Source organism: Brassica napus, chromosome C6 (assembly GCF_020379485.1).
Source record: "Brassica napus cultivar Da-Ae chromosome C6, Da-Ae, whole genome shotgun sequence".
NCBI classification, from domain to species: domain Eukaryota; kingdom Viridiplantae; phylum Streptophyta; class Magnoliopsida; order Brassicales; family Brassicaceae; genus Brassica; species Brassica napus.
Genome location: NC_063449.1, coordinates 3,058,498 through 3,081,804, shown reverse-complemented (window position 1 = coordinate 3,081,804; position 23,307 = coordinate 3,058,498). Strand labels below are relative to the sequence as shown.

At 30.2% G+C, this 23,307-nt stretch overlaps 1 protein-coding gene across 1 annotated transcript; it reads right to left on the bottom strand.

The window, feature by feature from the left end:
• Positions 1–5,913: 5,913 nt before the first annotated feature.
• On the bottom strand, positions 5,914–7,275 carry LOC106422529 (heat stress transcription factor B-4). The gene is made up of 2 exons (XM_013863320.3): positions 6,849–7,275; positions 5,914–6,754 (listed from the first exon to the last, which is right to left on the bottom strand). Exons 1-2 carry the CDS (start codon positions 7,125–7,127, stop codon positions 6,041–6,043), a joined length of 993 nt encoding a protein of 330 aa, XP_013718774.1. The 5' UTR covers positions 7,128–7,275; the 3' UTR covers positions 5,914–6,040.
• Between the last annotated feature and the right edge of the window lie 16,032 nt (positions 7,276–23,307).

Sequence of the window (23,307 nt, the reverse complement as noted above, 5' to 3'; positions counted from 1 at the left end):
CAATCAAAATTTGTCAAATAATATTATATTTTTGAAATAAAAAAGGTAAGAAAATTTAAAAAATAACAGTAATTGCCAACAAAAAGAAAACAATTTTTTTAACTTTGTATCGCCGTCAGCAAAACCCTAAATCCTAAATATTAAACTTTAAACCCTTGGGTAAATCCTAAACCCTTTTGTTAGCGGCGTTTAGGGTTTAGGATTTTTATTGGTTTTTTGTTTACTCATAAGGGGTTGGTTGTAATTTCACTAGCATTTTAGTTTAATTTTGCATTTGATTGAATTTAGGATATACATATGTTTGCATTTTTTTTTACATCAACGACTATTCTATTAATCAAACTTGAGGTGGTTTGAATAATCAGACCAGAATAGAACGACCAACGTAACAAAGCTCACGATAAAAAAAGATCTCGAATTAGCTACATAGTCAAAAATCTCATTTCGTGCTCTTGAGATATGAGAAATCTTGAAGTCTGGAAAACATATTTCAAGTGTCTTTATAGCCTCCAGTTATGTTGCAAATTTTGGCCAAACGTGAGGCCCCCTTATCATCGCGATTAGATCCTTGCAATCCATCTCAAAGCTCTGACATGAAGAGTGTTGTAGGATACTCTCCATTGCCCAACACATTGCTTCCACTTCTAAATATAAAGCAATCTCTCGCCGTCTTAAGTTCTGTGTCCCCATAAATTGAACAATTCCCAAGCTATCCATCCAACCCCAACCGCAACCACTGAACTGTGCTATGGAAGTCCATGAACCATCCACCATACATATATTATCCAAGCTTATACCTTGGGATTCCTCAATCCCCTGCTCTTGTGGAATGGGGGTTTCCATTCATTTGCATTAAACCAAGCTTTGCATTCACTTTCCACATATCAGACTAGCTCCAAAGGATCCATTTCTATCCCTTGAAAGAGTATCATTCTGAGCCTTCCAAATATATCAAATTTTCTGGAGATCCTTCTCCATGGATCCCTGTATAATTATAAGGATCCCTATATAATTATAGTTCGACGATGCTATTCTTCCTTCAGAAAAGGTAGTCCATATTGGCATAAATACTTGGCAGTGGAAATATGTTATGGCTAAATGGTGCTGTTGATAGGGCCCATCCTTGCAGTGCTGGAGGAAATTTGAATATGGCATGACAAACATTTTCTTCTGGTTCACCACATCTAGGGCAATAATTATTGCATCTCATATTATGGTGTGTCAGGTTTCTCGTTACTGCCACATGACATGTTATCAGTTGCCATATAAGATGACAAATCTCTTGAGGTGCTTTAATTCTCCAAGCAAAGGCTTAACCGTGTATTGGTCGTACTTTGTGTAATTCTAGCATAATGTATCTCGGCGATGAGTTGAGCTTATGGCCTAACTTCGAATAAAAGGTATGTCATCAGGGACAACATAATTACTAGTAATCCAACATCCCATTCCTTTGATAAGGTTACTGATTCGCATCTTCGGGTGCAACACAGAGGCAGAAGGTCAAGCCGGCACAGCCGGTGTGGTAGGGATCCAAGGTTCCTCCCACACCTTAACCTCATATCCAGAATGAACTTTTTTCTAATTCCCAGTAACAGTAATTTCGTGCCGCTGTAATACTGGTCCTCATCCTCAACAACATTTCCGGTCGCATCAAAAAGATGAGTAATTCTATTCCTTACTCTCCTTTCTTTGTTAAAGCATGAAAAAACTTTGTATTTCTATCGCCTTCTCTTAGTCAAAATACTCTACTTTTTTTTGTTTCCAGAACATCACATCTGCCTTAAGAGCATCAGATAGTTCCTAACAAGCATCAGCTATATTTCCCTAGTCGTAACATCATCATTTGAGTATAAACCCTCGACCTTATCTTTTAGATCCTCGACAAGTTTTTCTGAATTCAAGTTGTGCTGTCTCCTCCACTGACTTAAGACTCTGCGGCAGCTTGAAATATGCTCCATAATATTTGCTTCAGGAGGAAGATATGAGGACTTCCATCCCTCAATAATCACTTGCCTTAGTTCTTCACTATCCAACCACTTTTTATCAAATTTGAATTTTTTTTATTTCTTTTTTGGTTTAGTTAGAATATCTGCTAGGGCCGGACGATGATATGAGCCCCATAACCTCATTTACTTTACAACAGAGTGAGGAAACTTCTCATGCCAGTCCTCAACTCCAACAGCTCTATCTAATCGGCATCGAATATTTGTTCTTCCTGCTCGTTTTCCTACCCATTATAATATATTCCTAGTAAATAGAAACTTCAACATACCACAATCACTCAGCATCTGTTTGAATGGCAGGAATGAGCTATCAGGGCGTCGTCTGCCCCCTTCCTTTTCATTATGATAAGTTATTTCATTAAAGTCCCCAATCATAACCAAGATTCGGTTCATGTCGTTGAGAACCACATAAGACGTTCCCAAACTTCATCTCTATGTTCTAACACATGATCACCATAAACAAACGTCATAAAGGCTTTTATTCCATAAATTACTGTCTCACCGTCAATCATTCTGTTATTTGAAAATAAAACATTTATTTGAAATTCATCCATAGAAAATAAATCTAAACCTCCGCTGAGTCCAAATGGCTCAACGGTAAACAAACGATCAAATCCTAAGTCGGCATGAATGTTTTGCAACATCAGCCTCCTGTTCTTCGTCTCAGAAAGGAACACAAGTCCTAAGAGATGCTTCTGACACATCTTCGTTAAGCGTCGAACTGTGAGGTCGTTCCCAATCTCCCAAAAGTTCCAACTGATTGTCTTCATAGTATATGTTTGGATGGATTTTTGGAACCCATCAAACCATCATGCTTGGTTGAACTCACTCTTGGTCTCTTTGAACTATGACCAGAACGTCTTGACTTCTCATTTGCTCCTGGCAAAGTAAACCCAGAAGACTTGGCTGATCGCATGCGTGGAGATCCCCGACGAAGGAACTCCGGTTTTTTTACTTTGAATGCCCAAAAGGCAGTCAATTTGTTTGCGCTCCTCATACGTTTTAAATCTTTTTGACATCTTGGGCGCTTGAGGGCCCGAAAACTGAAGATGAATGCATATTGTCCTCCATGTCTATGAGCTCATCCCCCAATAAATCATCATCACGAACATCATAGTCCATCATACCGCCATCGTTCTGTTCCAATAGCTCCATATCATTTAAAGTGCCAATGATTTGATCATTTCCTATCTCATCCGCTGGAACTTGATTACTCGGAGAGAATGTGAGAGATCGAGCCACACTCCTATTACGGATCGTGACATTGTCTTCTATGGATGTTATCTGACGAGATGGGGTCACAATAGTGCTTGCCAGCCTTTTGTTAGATCGTTTCCCATCACTCATATGTTCCTCTATGTTCCTATGAAAGAGTTCGTCACTTATCAGGTTCTTCTTGAAGTTAGATATTTTTTCATAAGGAACAACATCACGTGAGACTGCTTCAACGTTATGAGCCAGACCTGCAAATTTACCACTCTTTCTTACTGCAGCCTTTGACTTTTCACGCCAAGTAAGCTCCACAATACGATCATATGGTCCAGTACCATAACGAGATCCACCATACCAAATGTTCCTTGGTGTATTGGTGTGTCCTCTTATGATTCCATTATAATGTGATCCATGGTGGTTGTTGTCTCCTCTGTCCTGGTTCCCATATGTCTCTGTGTTCTTATATTTGTCCCTATAACCAAAGCTTGATCTTGGGACATTAGAAAGATGTGACTGTAACTCATTCCTCCTATGATCCCTCTGCTATGGTTGATAAGAATACTCCAAATCATTATTGCGATGATCCCTCAGCGAAGGCTGGCGACCAGGCTGATCTTAAGGCAACTGTACTCTCACAAACACACCACCCCGCTCCGGTTGTTGACTTCGAGTGGTAATGTCTATAGAAGGACAGGATCATTTCTCATGAGACATTAATCTACAAATCGTACCATGCTTAAAGAGCATTTTATATTTGATTTCAATAGTAACCTCCTCTCCCTCAGAAGATTGAACCTTTCTTTTGAACTTTAAAGGACGCCTAGAGTCAACATCGATGAGCATAGAACCTTCTGAAAGTTATAAAGTATCGACATATCCTAAGTCTAGCACCTATACTTTTCAAGTTGTTAACCGTTCGCAAGTGTAGCGGAACCCCAATTAGCTGAACCCAAAAGGGAATGATCCAGGGGTAATCATCATGAACAGTAAGCTCCCATCTCACCAACAAAAACATGCAATAATTGTAATGAAAGAGCCCCTTTCTAAGAACAAAGTTAAGATCATCCTCTGAGGTAAAGTTAAATAAAAACTTTCCATTTTCCATATCATTTGAGGTGATTCGATCCTCCATTCCCCACTGGTTTGGCATTGTTTGCAGTAGTTTCTCTACATTTTGCTTCTTAAGGTTGAGGATCTTGCCAATCAGAAACATACGGTACTCTTTGATGACATGAAAATCATCTTGATCGGTTAGCTTTATCGGTGCATCGTCATCCTCATGGAGGATTCAATTTTCTTTGATATCTGCCATATGAGCAGACTTAGATCGAAAGGAGGACCCCATACAAAGGTATTGAGATCGTGCAAAGGAGACACAAGTACACAACAGGTTTGATCACATCTTCAAAATATCTGTCCCCACTCCTCTGATGTACGTCGAAACAATAAGCCAAGAGATGATGTTGATGAAGATCAGATAAGAAGCTACAAACGTGAACCAAGATAGCTCCCCGGTTAATCAATATGTAAAGGGACGTGACTGATCAAATAGATCTATATTTCAATGGGAATATTCGAACAGAGAATCAATCATGGATTCATTACTTGGTGAGGACTCCAACAGGATATCTCGTAGGGTTCAGGATGGGATCACGGATCACAAGGAGTGTCTGATAGTCTCCCTTGTGGTGTTGAGAGAGCAGTCGAGGATGCTGGATGAGGATGACGCCGTCATAAGCAGATGGATCTGTTAATCGCCATTGTTGTCCCCAAAGACCTAGCCGCTCTCTCATATACAAATCCACATACATTTGCATTTAAAATCAAATTTTGATAATTTTTGGCAATTTTCCCTTTTGATATATACTATATTACTATTGTACGTATTAATATAATATAGCTCATTAGGTTATTGAAAAAGATAACCTCTTGCGTATAACTGAAAAGAATAAGTGAAATATAGGTAAATTTCGCTATGGAGTTAAATATACTATTAGCATAACTATATTTTAATTTGCATATGCAAAAATTGTTACTATTGACCCGACGCACATTTGTCCTCGTTCGTGGATACAGGGCAAAAACTTGTATTTCGACTCTGAACTTTTTTGTATTCAAAAAAAAAAGTTTGAAACTTTTGTGAAAAATTAATGTGGGAATAAGAAAAAACACAAGTCAAAAACTTTTCTTTAGTGTTCGGTTATTGGACCTTGCTCGATAAGCGAGAAGATTTTAGTAAAGCCCAAAGATAGTATAAACCCATAAAGAAGCCTAAAAAAACTGAACTCCTTCAGTATGATGAGTCATCAAAACGATTGGTTGATGGAGAGGGAAGCTAGCCAGAATTGAATCATCTGCGAAGACATAACCGGGTTGTTGTCTAGAATGTATGGATGAATATATTGATTCCTCACTTTCGGTTCATGAAAGCGATGATAGAAGCCAGCGATTTGAAGTTTGACTAGAATCAAATGACGTGGTTTATTTGATTCGGAAAAAGAAAGAAGACAAACAAAACACAAGCACGAAAAATAAAGAAACATGTGAAAGCATTAAATAAAAGAAATCAACAAACTAGATCGGTCCAATAAACATGAAAATTTCGAAAATGCATAAAGTAACCTAAAAGCGTTATCTGCACTAGACATCACTGTCATTCTCATTTTTCATGAAGAACAAAACAAAATTGAAAACTCGATCGATTAGAAGAAGATTATTAATAAAAAAAAAAAACAAAGTCTTTAAGATTGATGATGCTCATTCATAAACAACATTAGTGCTGATAATGCTGATACTTAACAAAACAAAAAAAAAAAAAGAGACTCTTAACGTGTAGAAGCAGTCATGAGATTCAATCCAAGATCTGACTTATCCAACACAAGTCGAGTTTTGCTACTTTGATCTGAGAAATGATGTGATCTCTTCTTGGAAGAAGCCAACGAAACTCCAAAAAGCTTCGTCTTTCTCGTAAAACTCTCGTGATTAGTGTCATCTTCAAGAAGAGTAATGGAGCTTTGAGAAGTAGGAGGAGAGTGATTAGGGACAGTGGCATTATTGTAATAATCGATTAGAGGAGGAGGTTGTTGCTGTTTCTGTAGGAAAGAGTTACTCGGAGCGACAGGCTTGACATGGTTCTGAACAAAGTAGATAATGTCGTTGTACAGTTTCTTCATGTGAGCAAGCTCCGACATTAACACCGTGTTGGTCCGCCGTAACCTCTCGTTGTCTTCGGTTAATACGGCGACTTGCGGGTCGAGGGTGGTGGGGACTAAACGTGGTCTCGGGGAAGGAGATTCGCACCAGTAATGGTCGTCCATTGCGGCGGTGGCGGCGTCGACACGCGGTGGTAAAGGGAAGAAAGAAGCGCCGCCGGAGAACGGAATCTGCGGCGGAGGATGGTGAGTGATGAACGGAGAGTGTTGGTTTGGAATCATCTGAGATGTCTTTCTCCGGTGGATCTCGCAGAGTAAATGCTTTTCTCCTCTTCTGAAAAACTCGTTCGCAAACTCCCATCTGTCTGGAACAATCTTTCTGAAACCCTATAAACAAAATCAGACACAGATCTATCAAATCAAGACAAGATCAGTGTATAAAGATCGTGTCTTTAACGAGACCAAACATATATGCACTTACGTAAGTGTTGAGCTGACGAACGAAGCTAGAGAAGTTGTTGTGTTTGAAGTAGTTAGGGAGAAGGTCACGAGCGAACTCCGGTGGACGCCAAACGATGAAAGTGGTGTCGTCGTCTCCCCAAGAAACAACATGATCCGTCGCGGGATCCTCGACAAGTTGATACGTTTTGGTCAGAAACGGTGCAGGAACCGCCTTTCCTTGACCTTCCACCATTAACTGTATCCTTTCTCCGGTGCCTCCATTGTCGTAACCATAGCTATTCTCCAGCATCGTCGCCATAAAAGAAAGAGAAGAGGGTGAGAGAAAAAGAAGACAGAGGTAGAGAGAGACGGTTGTGTTTGTTTTGTATCGGTGTGGTTGGATAAAAATGGAGCCTGGGGCGGTACTCCAGTACTGAGTACTGAGTGTGTACTAACTATTTTCTGTTTTGTTTTTCTGCTTTTTATTTATTTTGAGGTTATAGATCGTACGTGTGTATCTGTCCTCATGTGTAACTACTATTAATTAGTCTTTTTTTTTTTTTGTTTATATACTTTTATTTTATAATAATTTATGGATATTTCTTCTGGTATATATGAAATTGGAAGACCCGTGTGTGATCTTATTTTTGCATGCCCACAGACACACACTCACACAAATAGTGTTGGTTACAAATTGAGATGGTAAGAACATCTTTTCTTTGTAAAAACATCTTTATTGTAAAAGTCTTCAAAATGAGGTTCTAATATCTTTCAGTGGACATGTTTTAATCTCAATCTCTCAATGCACATGCTTTACTATAGATGAATATTTCGTAGGACATCATCATCCCTTGATATCTCAACCAAATTTTTCCTATGAAGATAATAAAATTGAAAATTATGAAAGAGGCGACAAAAGAAAGAGAGAAAAGAGAAATAGTCTCTCGGATGAGAGATTTTTTTATGTTGAGAATTTGCCTTAAGTTTGGCAGGTTATTATTGACTTAGATATTATTGTGATTTAAATTTTAGCATATGTATATCATATATAGAAACTCCTTTCAAAAACTTTGTGAATGTTGATGCTCTAAGAAATGTAAATGAAATTGGAAACCCGTGTGATACTTCTGCATGCCCACACACAAAAAAAAATGTTTGTTAAAAGCTGACGTGAAAATACAGATGTATAATGCAGATGGTTTTGAATGATCATCAAATGATTAAACTTTGATTCAGAAAAGAAATATCATGGATGTCAATTGATTAGACTATTGACCAATACGTAAAAGAGTGATTCTTCTTGAATAATTTTAACTTCTAATCTATTAATTTAGGGTTTTATTTTTATCTACCATTAACCGGTAACAGTAGGACCATTAAAAAAATTAGTTAATATGACATATTTGATTATTTACATTAATAATAAATCAATTATAAATTTAAATTTTCTTTTAAAGTATAATAAAATCTATTGAGAAATAATCTAACAAAATCTTACAAAATCTTACTTAAAATTTTAAATATTTTTACAAAATAACATATTAATTAATTTCGTAATTAGTTATATAATATTGTTATAAATTAATGTTAACTAAAATTGTATTATAAAACAAGAAAATGAAAATTATATATGATTTCTTTTATAGTTCTATAATTATATTATGTATATTATATAAAAATAGAAGTGCTATATGAATTAAATATGAAAAAAATTATTTTTTAAGTTGTTTCATTTAAATATATTATCATTCATCGTTAAAAGGAGCTAAAATTAAACTATATAATATTTTTATACAAAAATAATTTTATTAACATAGGTTAAAATTTTATATCTGCAACTCTATATTATCTTTTTATTTATTTTGAAACTCTCAACAATATATTTTTTAATGTTTATATACAAAAATATAATAGTATATAATAACCTTTAGTTCATATACTATTTAGAAATATGTTATAGAAAACTACGAAATTCTAGTAATTCATTTAAAATATTAATGAAAAATCAAATTTTAATTATAATTTTTCTTTTTAATTTTAACAAAATCTGTTGAAAAAAATTAGAAAATACTACCAAAATTTTAAATATTTTTTTTATAAAATAATGTATTAATATAGTAACAAAAACAAATTCAAAATTCATGTAATCTTCTAAACGTGGTAAGATTTACACAATATATAATAACAAAATTCATGTAATTAATATTGAATAAGAAATATAAAAAATAATATTATAGATTTACACAATATATAATAATAAAATGGAAATTATATATTTAAAATCTTTATAATAATATCAAATATATTTATAAAATGAAAAAATATCCGCACGAATATGCGGATTAAAATCTAGTTGTTTCTTTACATTTAGGTTTACTGGCTATTTTCTTTTTGTGACTACTAGATGAAATATATATTCACTCCGTTTCAATATAGATGATGTTTGATTGTTGTTGTTTCATAACTTTAATTTTATCAAAAACTGTGTAGCCAATTATATTTTTAATATTTTTTTATAATTAAATAAATTAATTTAAAATTATATTTTCAATGATTTGTTTTAGAATTATTTTTTTATAATATGTGTGTAAAGAACCAAAACTTCATTTATTATGAAACGAAAGGAGTATAACTGTAAATATTATAAACTCATGTAAGAAGCGGGTTTTAAAATCTCATCATATATAACCGCTTCACTGGAATATAATAAAATTACACGTTCATATTTCATATTCACAATGTATAATATGATGACTAGGCCGTTCACCACACAAAAACTGTTTGGCGATAATATCCCACGGATCCGTAACTATTGCAGTATAAGATATCGATATACGTCGTCAAAGAGTTTTGGAGAATTTTCCGTTACAATTGGTTTTAATGTTTTCTATTTTATATCAGTTTTAAGCTTCTTTTTACCCTTAAATTATATATTATATATTTTTATTTTTATTAGTAACAAACCAATTATCAACAATAAGTTTATTCTCAAAAAGAGGTTATGATTAAAGAAAATTGAAGTAATTTTTTTCTCTTTTCTTTCACGTTAAAACAGCGGTTGTGACTATTAGATCAAAATTAAATTGGTCCATATCGTTTTAGTATCAATGGAAGGAACCAACGGAAATTTTTTGCATGTGTTGACCATGATCGCTATCTTACTGGAGCAGATCAAAAAGATAAGAGAGGACATAAGATCATTTCAGGAACAATGGCAAGACATGTATCTATCCTTGAAACACTCATCTCATCCTAATTAAGGGAAACAACATGCACAAACAAAGGCAAATGTTGAACAAGACTATTGTGGTGCAAGTGGTGGTGCATGAGGAGACCAACACAACGATGGAAGAACTATACGAAGAGCAGGTGACGTTGGGAAAAAAAAATTAGTGTCAAGGATGATCAGTTTGATATTAGACATGTTGTTTCCAGTGATTCCAGAGCTAGAAAAACATAACCACACAACGATTTAAGATTCTCAATTCTCAGCACAAAAGACTTTAATAGTCGCCATTATATATCATGGGGTTCTCTTTTCAAAGGTTTAAAGGAGTACATCAAGGATGTTGAATAGAAAACGTCCATGATCTTGAAATTTTAAAAAGCTTAAATTTGGGAGCACTTACAAGATATTTGATCAAAGATTTTTGGAGGATAGAGAGAGAGAGAATAGGTTGAAGTCAATCAGTCTGAACCTTAAACACAAAACGTGGGAATTGATAGGGGAATACCTAAGTTGGGGCTTGGAAACAAGTTTCAAATCGGAAAAAGAAGTTGCTAAAAAAAATTGGAAAAAGAAATAATGAATATGTTTTTTCAAAACAAATAAAAAATAATAATGAATATGATATATGGATTTCTATCAATATTTTGGTGAATTTTCTTTTATAATTGCTTATAATATTTTTATATTAGATTTAACCCTTTTTTTCTTTTATCGTTATGTTTTATTTCTATATAAAATTTATATGATTAATAAAAACTAACTTCTAATAATTAACTTTATTCTTAAAGAGAGATTATGATGAAAAAATACCAGCTTAACCTTATTCTTAACAGAAACATAACTTTATAGTGACTACTTTGATTGGACTACATGGATTCAGTAGCACTCCACCGCTTCGCCTAGCAGCACGACGCTTTTATTGCTTTCCCACAACCCCGTTTTCACGGTTTAGCCTGCTCCCATTTCGCTCGCCGCTATTACGGAAATCGTTTTTGCTTTCTTTTTCTCTGGCTACTAAGATGTTTCAGTTCGCCAGGTTATCTAGAGTAAGAAAAATGTCAGCTTAACTTTCTTTACCCACTAGTCTTCAAGTTTAAATGCACCATACCATATTGGTCGATCACGTTATACACACCGTTTTTTTCTTACTCTAGCTTAGCCCAATCAAAGTAGTCAATTAAAATGACAAGTGATATTAGTGTCGGAAATGATACGGAGGCGTAAAACATTAGCTTTAATTTTCAAACAATTTGAAAGATTTTTATAAAAAAAATTGGAAAGTTTTTTTTTAAAAATAGGCCTTTATTTTACGAATACAGTTTTTTTTACTAAAATTCATATAAAAATTTCATAACCATAAAATTTCAGATCCGGTTTTGAGCGAGATATTAGAATTTCCGCATTGTCACTTGCGGTAAAATCATAACTGTTAATTGATTTTTTGTTTTGTAACACTTTCCTTTTTGAAGAAATATCGAAAATGTGTGTGACAATGTAAAAATAAAAATTTTGGAAGTTAGCAACCTCGATTACTGAGATGATGAAGGGAATATGTGTCTGAGTGTCTGAAATAAAATAAATTAAACTAAATTTAAATAAAGAATGAAAAAGTGGCTTTCAAGGCAAACCCGTGACCCCTTCTTCCTTCTTTCTTTTCTGACACTACGATCCCCTTCCTCACCCACTACTTCCTTCTCTTGCTTTCTTAAACAATCATTTCTTTTTTTTTTTTTATCTGTTTATTCAATAATTACAACTTTAGTATATACCAATTCAATTACTCTGAATTTACCCTTTTTGCCATCCTTCTTTTCACTTTTTTACGTGGGTCAACACTTTTTCCTTTATGAGGTTTTTTTTGTCGACTAAAAGAACCAAAAAAACAAAAAAAACTTATTGTTATTACTGGAAAACAAGAAAAGAAAAGAAAAAAAGAAAACTTTATGAGGTTTCTTATATATTCTTCTTCTCACAACAACTGTTTTTGTGCGCTCTTCTATTCCCTCAAAATATAGTCTTTGTTTCATATGTAAACATTATTTTTGCTCCTTTCTATGCTAAAATTTGATGTTTATTTTGCTCCTTTATTTGAATACTTTAGTAAGATAATCTTTTTTGAACACGCACACACAAAATGTCTTCAAACTTATTTATATACAAAATGATATGAATTTTTACCTTTTTAACAATATATATGTGATCTATGCTTTTAGATATTGTTGTTTAATGGACTGTTCATGCGAAATTTAAAAACAGGAGTTCTTCATCTTTCTGGATATTGCAAAAGGGTACCTTTATTGACAAAATCTGACTTACAGATTCATGTAATTTAAATTAAATGTATATCATGTGTATAACCCGCCTTCTTTTAGTTGCATAGGTCATGTGAATATATCACATGAGGTTCTGTTTCTCCTCGGGCAACTACCACTTTTCTCTCTCTCATATTATATCAATTACGAGAAAATTCAGTTAAAAAAATGTTTTATCTTAATTTTGTCTTAGTTTATAGAGAGATAAGTAGATAAAACCGTCGCTAATTAGCATGTAAAACGATCCTTTACTTTTGAGCTTGTTCTTTTTATTCTTAGATAGTAGATACCAAAGAAAACTTTATAACAAGAAAAAAATCCTTATAACAAGAAACAAAAATGTTCCTCAAATTCCCCACAACAGAGAAATGCAAGTCTGATTCCTTACTCAAAAACCATAAAACAATCTAGACGGGAAAGAAACAAAAATGGACCGAAGGAAACATATATAAAGTGCTTAAACAGCCACTAAGACTAAACAATTTTAAAATAAAATGTAGAAGGATGACATGCATAAATCTAGAAATGGTCTAAATTGTTTCTTTCTAAAAAAGGAATAAGTGTATGAGTTTCATATTGATGAGAAGTGCAGACTACCGAAATATTATATCTTCTTTACATATACCTAAAGAAGGATAAAACTAACATCTCTATAATATTATACGAGAAATCAATTTTAATACACGTAGCACTCATGTATTGAAAAAATCAAGATTATTTACAGATATACTTTTAATAAATTAAATTTTTATATCTATATAGCATTATTGGAAAAATTATTGAGTAGCGTATGTTAATTAGATTTTTAATTTAGTTCCACTTTTTATTTTTTCAAACTAACTTATATAATTTAAAGGAAACATTTATAAAATTTGAAAACGAATTTGAGAAAAAAAAATGTTAATATATAATGTCATTTCGTTAAAAGGAAAGCTCACAAAAATAGTATTGATATTTTAAAATAGATAATTTTCCTTTTAAAACATAATTTTAAGCAACATAAAAGATATTTTCACAGTAACAAAAATATTTTCTTTATATCTATCTATTATCTTAGATGTAACGTATAAGTGAGTTCATAGAAAATATAAAAGTTCACAAAAGTAATCTTGATATAAGGAAAATAAATAATTTTTATATTAAGACATAATTTTAAGCAATATAAAACATATTTCTAAGTAATAGAGATATTTTCCTTTCATCTATCTGTTTTCTAATTGTCTAAAATGGTTTATTACTATTATTATCATTGAGATGTTCTATTCAATTTTTTTGCATAATCTTTAGTTGTCTATAAATATATTTATAATTAACAACAAAAATAAAAATATATAAGGTATTTACACTAATAAGATTGATAAAACTAATTTAATTTGGCTTAATTACAATAAAAATAGTCATAGTTCAATTTGAATTTGAAATAAATATATGTAATTCAATATACTCAAATGAGTAATTGGACTAATACAATTTCTTATATTCAAAATAAAAGATTTAAGTAAATAACAACATATTATTTTATAATAATATTTTATTTATCTTTACATATAAATTACGAAATGACTCAAACATATTAATAAATAATAATAAAATATTAATGAATTATTACAATTTAGTTATTTTGAAAATTTTAATACATGTATGAGACTTAAAAATACTATTGTTATATTGATTTATGTAATTTTGAATTAAATACTTTAGTTTATATTTTATTTCATTCTCAAAAGAATATACAGTAAGTTATACATAATTTTAATAAACATATTTACATATCTAAGATAAAAGCCAAGATGTGAAAATAAAAATTTTAATACTTAGAACAAAAATATTATAGTTAAATTTAGAGAAATAGATGCAATCAATATAACCAAGTGGAACCGAACTGACTAGATATTATATATCTAAAATCAGATATCTAGTTAAAGTAATATAATATTATTAATATAAATTACACAGATAAATTATAAAATAATTTAAAAGTAAAATATCATTCAGTTATTATATTATATATCTACTCTAAAATATATATTGGAATAATCATGTAGTGTATAATTTTTACAACATTATGTAGGTGGAATATAATTTAGTGAAACTTATAAAGTAACTCTTTTTTATTTATCCTATCAAATTTTAAGATTATCCAAATAATATTGTCCGCTTATTTAGTTCATAACTAAAAAAAATCCTTCATTTACAGAAAGTAAAGTTTAGGTCAACAGTTATTGTTCTTATTTATTTTATCATTTTTACTATACTCATAAATAAACCTTGTAAGAAATTTTGAACCATATTCCGTGATATTAATGAAAGTTTTGATATTGAATATCGACTAGATTTAAAAGAAGAGAAAAATAGAAAAAGAGATATTCTCAACTTAGATTTGTCCCGATAAAACTTGTAGAAGATTATTTAGGTAACTAGATTTATATTTCATACCATTATACATTTCAATAAACCTAATTAATATTAATATTTTATAATTGAATTATGTTTTTATTAAAAAGGGAAAAAGTAAAAACAGAAGAAATAAAATGAAATCCACGAAAGAAGTATGGCTCATCCCGACCTCTAATCGTCTTCTTTAGCTCCTCAGCACTGTGCTCTGCTTTGTGTCGACTTCGTTTCGTCGAATTCATGGTCATGCTCTGTTCCAATCGCTGCGACCAAGTTTCCTCCACGGCATCAACTCGCAATGTCACTTCTTCGTTTAATATTCGAAGGCTCCAATCTCGTCGTGCTCTCTACTTCACCCCACTGTCCCCGCTACGTCGGAATCAGCCCTTACCGTCACGTCACGGAGCGAAGGAAAGCTTGTCGAAGAGAAAAATGGCCAATTTGGGTAATTTTGCAAGACAGGTCCTCAAACTTTTTGACTAACACGGATTTTCCCATACCTTTATGTTTGTACATATTGCTCCTCGAATTAATTCCAAAACTTTCAATTGTGCAATCTACACCAGCCAGTATTCTTATTTTCAGCATTGGTCCCTCAATTTTCTTTTGTTTTAATGTTTGCTCCAATCTTCCAAATTTACAGAAATATCCTTATAATTTCGTCTTAAACTTCCAAATGTGCACTTTTGACTCTGATATATGAAAATTTAATATATACATATATACAATAACTCAGAAATTAATCGTGGATTAATCAATGATTAATTTTAAGATTTTTATTATACTTGATAGTATATAAACTAGTATACATATCAAAGTAGTGTGAATCATGTGTGGTGTAGTTTTCTTTTGAATAACTCGGGTTTGAGTGAAAGAAAGAGGAGTTTTGATGATTTTTTACCTGGAAGAGGAAATACTGTGCGAGATTTATGGTAGATTTTTTCTGGATTTTGTATAGATTTAGGAAATATATTAATCAAAATATAGAACTTTCCATATTTTCGTGATTTGGTTATAATATGTATCCTACGTTGTTCAGAACAATGTAGAGAGTGTGGAAAGTTTATTCTTGTGAAGACGTAACATAAAGTAATAAGCAGTACATGTTATGACATATAAACAAGAAAATGCAAATCATAGAGTCGTGGCTATAAGTTGCAATAAAGTTACATGTAGACTAACGACATCTTGATATAATATAACCTAACGAATTCTAACTAAGATAGAATATACAAGAAGTTTTGTTTGCGTTATATACCCATGATAAATCTATGTATAATACTTAATATCCGATTTCTAAACTAAGTAGATAGCTAGAATGAGTATTCTTTCCGTAGCTATAATATAAAATAAAATATGATTCTACTATTTCAAAAAAAATTTAACATATAAATAGTCATACTTACGTTTCCAATGGTTTTCATTTTTTTTTATATTCTAAAACTTAATTTACTATTTTCCCATTAGAAAAGGGTAAAACATGTCCAAAATAACCAAAAATAAATAAAATCATATTGTGAAAGATAAAAGTTTAAAATATCTCTTTTTTTCAAATTCTACGTTAAAAGAAACTGTAGACACAATTTTGAATATAATACTTGATCAATCAGTTGAATATATTCATACAATACGAAAAAAAAAAGAATCTTTAAGTATGAATCTCTCTTTCTTTTCCATACATCTTACCTTCTATTTTATAAAGTTGTTTATGCTCTGAGCCCACCTGATTATGGATGAAATCACAACAATTAATAAATTTATTTATAAAAAACTATAAATAAAAGATAATTCAACTAATCACTAAAAATTGTGAAATATAATTCATTAAACAGTTTCAATAAAATTAAAGTTGTGAACATATGTTAAAAAAAAATTTGAAACAAAAAAAAATCTTTTAAAACATCTAATCTATTAATTTAGGGTCATGTTTTTATCAACCATTAACAAGTCATAATAGGACCGCGTAAAAAATAGTTAATATGACATATTTGATTATTTACATTAATAATCAACCAACTATAAATTTGAATTTTATTTTTTTTAATTATAACACAATTTGTTGAGAAAGAATCTAACAAAATCTTACTTAACAATTTAAATATTTTTATAAAATAAAGTATTAATTAATTTCGTAATTAGTAATATAATATTTTTATAAATCAATGTTAACCAAAATTTTATTATAAAAAAAGAAAATAAAAATTATATACTATTTTTTATAAATTCTATAATTATATTATGTATTATATAAAAATAGAGCTATATGAACTAAACATGACAAAATTATATTAAATAGGTATAACAAATTTAATTTTTTTAAATTCTTTTATTTAAATATTTTTTTACTCATCATTAAAATGGGATAAAATTCGTAAACTATATAATATTTTAATACAAAAATAAATTTATTAACATATGTTAAACTTTTATATCTACAACTATATATATTTTTTATTTTTTATTTTAAACTCTCAACAATATATTGTTTAAAATGTTTATATACATAATATAATAGTTTATAATAACCTTTAGTTGATATACTATTTAAGAAATGTGATATTAGAAAACTATGGAATTTTTATAATTCATTTAAAATATTAATGACAAATTAATTTTTAATTATAATTTTTTTTAATTTTAATAATTAAAAAATATTTTGATAAAAATTTAGAAAATATTACCAAATATTCAAATATTGTTTTTAAAATCTTATATATTAAAACAGAAGTCACAACCTGGATTCATGTGTGATTTTTTTTTTTTAAATGAACATATTCCTAGAAAGTCATGTTACATTTAATCTTTAATCTTATCATTTAAATTTTGGGCCTACCAAAATTTTTTATTGGGCTATCAATATTTAGATTTAAACAATAGATGATTCATTGAATTTGTAGATAGTATAAATTAAATAAATATAATTTAATGTTGTAATACTATACCTCTATATGTTAATTATTTAAATATTTGTCGATATTAACTTTTAAAATTATAAAGATTTTTTTTTTAAATAACAAAAATCATATTATCTAACAATGATTAATCTTTACTACCTTAAACCAATGAAAACAAATTTTAAACTATACAGTTTATTTTAAAAATTAAACAAAAACTAAATGTTTAATTATTTACTAGATAATATAAATCTATGAAGCGAAAAGTTTAATTTTTTTAAACTTTCTAAATTTGTGAAATGTTACAATATTTTTGAATATGACAATAAGGAAATATCTTACTAATCTTTATATATATAGTTACGATTTTAATAGTGAAATAATAATCCGAAAATATATATATATAGAAGAAGATACAAATACATGTGAAAGTTTGAAACAACTTATTCAATGAAAAAAATATACCGTAAACTTATTATGTTTTAAAAATTGATAGATATTATAATACTCCCTCCGTTTCATAATAGATGATGTTTTAGAAGATTTTTGTTGTTTCAAAATAGATGATGTTTTGATATTTTTATGTTATTTTTAACTTTATTGAAAACTGTGTAACCAATTAGATGTTGTAGTCATTTTTGTAATTGGTTGGATGATTTTTAAATTATATTTTTAAAACTAATTTATAGAGAAAATAAAATTTCTTAATCTTTGTGCACTAAGAAATAACATCATGTATTGTGAAACAGGCGGAGTATATACCAATTTAGAATTGAAAACAAAATATTTATATAAAAATAAATGAAAACAAAAATCTGCGCGGTTGCGCGGGTCGAGATCTAGTATATCTTATTAAAGTAGAAGTACCATTTAGATATGTTTGGAAATATGTATAGTAGTAAATAAAAGAATAAAAGGTTGTTTGGAAACATTGATAGCAATGTATTAATTTAATATTTAATAATTAACTTCCTGAATCTACATATACTATACGAATGTGCCAGTAATTTTGTAATATCTTTAGACATGTTTTGTGTTGGTCCAATGCTAATCAAACAAGAAATATGACACACGTATAAAATGTAACTGTGAGATTAGAGATCAAACCAAGCTACACACCCAAAACAATAACTGATCAAAAGAATACCATTTCATACAAACCCAAAACCATATAAAATCACTAGAGTTATGTATAAACTACATATAGATGTTAAAAAAAAACCAGATATACAATACTAGAAAATGAATTACCCAACATACAAACCTTAATTTTTTATGGACTATCAAACCGGTCATTGTTATATTGATTATTCAACTGATCAAATAATTGGAATGCCATCGATTTTACTGCTCACCTTAAAATTCTTACTACAATGTTTATGGCTGACAACATTTTACGGGCGTCCATGTTACATGACATAATGATGAAATACATAGTTTAAACAATAAACAAAAGTAGTTAAGATAGATTCGTTAAATTTTTCGTTTTCTAAAGTTTGTATATACTGAAAAATATGCACCCGTGCAGTCGCACGGGTCAAGATTTAGTGAAAATTTAAAATCTAATATATTTGTATTGATATGATGGTCATAAGATGTGGGCATATTTAGTTTTCTAAAAAAAAAATTATATCCTACATTTAAAAGTCCAATAACTATAAACCATAAATATCCTAATAATATCCATATTTTTTAAAACTAAAATATTGAAAGTAAATAAAATATGTTCAAATCTAACACAAATATCGTAAGGGATATATACTCTCATTTACCGAATTTTCAAATTGGTAAGTAAGTAAGTAACTAATACTAAATGTTTATATTTCACGTATAGTAATATTTTTTCAATTGCATTAAATGTGAATATATTGCTTGATTTAAAATAAAAGTATCCTTATTACTTAAAGTTTTTAATAGGGTATTTATATGTACATATCTTATCTAAATAATATATGAGTTAAGTATAAAATAGTTTACATATTTGCTTAAATAAATCTATTTTAATTCTTCTAATATTCAAATTCAAACCAAAAAATTATATATAATAACAAGTTATAATAGAATTGATGGCGTGAATTGGATCTAGCATGATAAAAATGTTAACTATAGAATTATAAAAATGAAAAAACATATATAAATTTAAAAATATGGTTAATGTGTATAGATATACTCCTTGTTCGGAAACTCGCTAGGCGCTACGCGTGCGGTCGGATAGGGTCTAGCGCCGAATCAACTAATCGGATATTATGCGTGGATTAATCGGGGTGTAATTTTTAAGTTTTATATAGATGTTTTAAGGTAATATATAGTATATTTGATTATTTCATATTTTCATTTTATTGTAGCTAACTCGAAAATATATTAGTAAGTAACAGAAATTAATATAAGTAATAAAAATTAATAAAAAATTAAAATATATTAAACAAATCACTATATATTAATAATGCCGAATAAGAAATATAAACAATAATATTATTGAGTTACACAATATATAATACTAAATTGAAAATTATATATCTAAAACATTTGTAATAATATCAAATACGTTTATAAAATGAAAAAATATCCGCACGTACGGATTAAAATCTAGTTATGTATTATAAAACGAAGAAATCTAAACAATCTAGATAACTTAATTATATACCATTATCTTAATTTGGTTATTTGTTTTGTAGATTCTCAAAAAGAACGGTTGAGTTTTCCAATGAAGAAACAGACATACTCCAAACTCTTCTTGCAGCCCTTTCATGATTTCGATATTGGGGTTCACACTTGACGTTGTTAGATTACAATCTTTAATAATTAGGAAGGTGGTGCTTGCTTATCGTAGTTTTTCAAAGTTTAACTCTACAGCAGCAAAAGATTAAAAAAAAAGTTTACAGTATAAATTTGAAAAGGTAACAGATAAAAAATAAACATTAATTTTCTTTACAATATACAAAAAACCACATAAAAACTCATTTGGGAAATCTGTTTTTTTTAGAGCAAAAAAATGGTAACTATGTCCCTTTAGACTAATTTATACTACTTTATGTTCTATTAAACTAATTTTTTCCAAAATGGCAGTAATGCCCTTAAAATTGCAATTTTTTTAAAAAGATATATATTGAGTTCGACAAGGGGGATCAATCGATCCCACTTTACAAGTTATAGTGGATCGATCGATCCCGATCATTATTCAGAACAAAAAAAAACGCGAAACATATACTGATCGACCTGGTCCATTTCACTCGATCGGCGAAGGTCGATTTACACAGATCGACCGATCTGTAAGAATAGATCGATCGATCCCATGCAGAGGAAAGAATCCCAAATCGATTTTCTTGGTTTTGTATGATTATATCCGGATTGATTCTCACTTGATTTGAACCAAACAAGCATGATTTCAACTCTTTAAACTCGATTTCTCTGGGATGAAAGTGAATATTCTCAAATATTCTCAGATATTTGAATTTCTAAAAATAGGAATTTGAATTTCTAAAAATAGGACACGCCTCTTCAAGAATGTTCCATCGACAACAACCAGTAGCGCCCCTTTGAATTTGAATTTGTAAAATATGATATTTTTCTCTGGGATGAAAGTGAATATTCTCAAATCGATTTGTCGATTTTTTTTGTTCCTTTTTCGATTTTTTTTTAAATCGATTTTTTTAAGAAAATATAAAAGTGAATATTCTCAAATATTTTGTTTCCATATTTTTAGGAACTGATTTCTTATCCGTAGAATACAACTAATATGTAGAAATCAGTTTCTACAGTTTTTAGAATTATAGTAATGTTTAGAATTTGATTTCTACATGTTTTAGATTTATAGTAAATTTGTAGAAGTCGGTTTCTACATGTTTTAAAATTAGATTAATGTGTAGATTTTGATTTCTAAGAATTTTAGAATGGTAGGTTAAGCGCGGAATGTGTATTCTACATATTTGTAGAATACTCCTATTTACGTAGATCACGTATTCTAAACATTGTAGATTCAATGAAAAAGTAGATTTCGTTTTCTACTTCGTAGAATGTCATTTCTACTTTTTTTAGAACATAATCTGAAATTTATAATTTTAACTTTTTTATAACTGGAAAATATACCATTAAGTTCATATAGGTATTTTAACAAATGTTACTATTTTTTCAAATTTTTTTTGTTTGTAAAACTATTTATTAAAATTATTTTCATAAATATTAAAGTGTATTATAGGAAAATATGACACAAAATATAGATTAGTCTAAAGGGACATAGTTACTATTTTTTGCTATAAAAAAACAGTTTTCCCAACTCATTTTATGATGCATTTATTACAGTTTTATTTTGCCACAACTTTGGGCTTATCCCTATATATTAATCTTGAAGCATTACAACATGTTTTCGTAGTCACATGTCATCACTAGAATAATTTTTAAAATTCTCCACTGCTCCCTAAAGTTAAATTCTTATGTGGAAATTCGCCAGAAACGTTCTCCCCACTAGAGATAATCTATTGCGCCGTAATATCCCCTCTAGATCATCTTGTATGAGGTGTGGCGAACCGGAAACATTGATCCACCTGATGTTTACTGCCTGTTTACTGCTGATATTTGGAGCCTTATCCCGTGGTCCTCGCCTTTTGACACCTCCCTCAGCACCTCGTTTCAATTGGAATTGGAGACATCTCGAGCTAAAGTCTGCCTCCCCCAGTGGGAATCACAACTTACTTGTTTCCTTGGATATGCATGCTGGCACATATGGATCTGCAGGAACCAATTGATCTTCGACAAGCGCCCCTTTGCTCCACAGGAGATCCTCAGGAAAGCTATCTCTGCATGCAAGGAATGGGAAAACGCCCAATCGCGACAGTTGAAGCCTCAGATTCCCAAACAGCTCGGTCCACCTCTTTCCCCTTCAGACCCCAACACCGTGATATGCTACACTGATGCAGCTCGGAAAGCGGCTGGGCTGGCCTGGATCTTCACCGATCACACCTCCAAAGAGATCACTTGATGCTCTCAGTTCCAAGATGCTGTGGGTTCTCCTCTAATGGCGGAAGCCCTAGCTATCTGCTGTGCTCTTCTCCATGTGTCGTCTCTCAACTTCAAATTCATCTGGCTTTGCTCAGATTCCCAAGGGCTGGTCACAGCCATCAACTCGACTCGTCGATCGATTGAACTCTTCGGGATTCTCTCGGATGTCGCTTTGCTTATCTCCTCAAGTTTCCTTTCTGTTTCGGTTTCTTTTGTTTATCGTAACCTTGATGGGCCAGCGGATGCTCTGGCTAAGGTATGCTTATGTATAAACTAATCGCTTTGGGCTTTCAAATCCGTTTTTCAGTTAATGTATTATGTTGCTCAAAAAAAAATCTTTAGAAAAAAGGTTTGTCCAAATAAATATATATTATATTTTTTATTAAACTAACTATCAAATTGATTAGTAGTATACAAAATAATATTCTCAATTATTTCCTTAAATATAAGCTACGGAATTACCTAATATGATTAACATGTATATAATAATTATTGATTATGAATAATACATATCTGATAACAATTTTTGTATCTTCTCTCGTTTTGTTTAATTTTATATTATTAAAAGAAATTAAACAATCATATTAATCATATAATGAAAAAAATTAGACTTTTCCTTATATGTTATATTTTGAATTTTTTAAAACGACTATAAATTACTAAAAATGGTAAAAG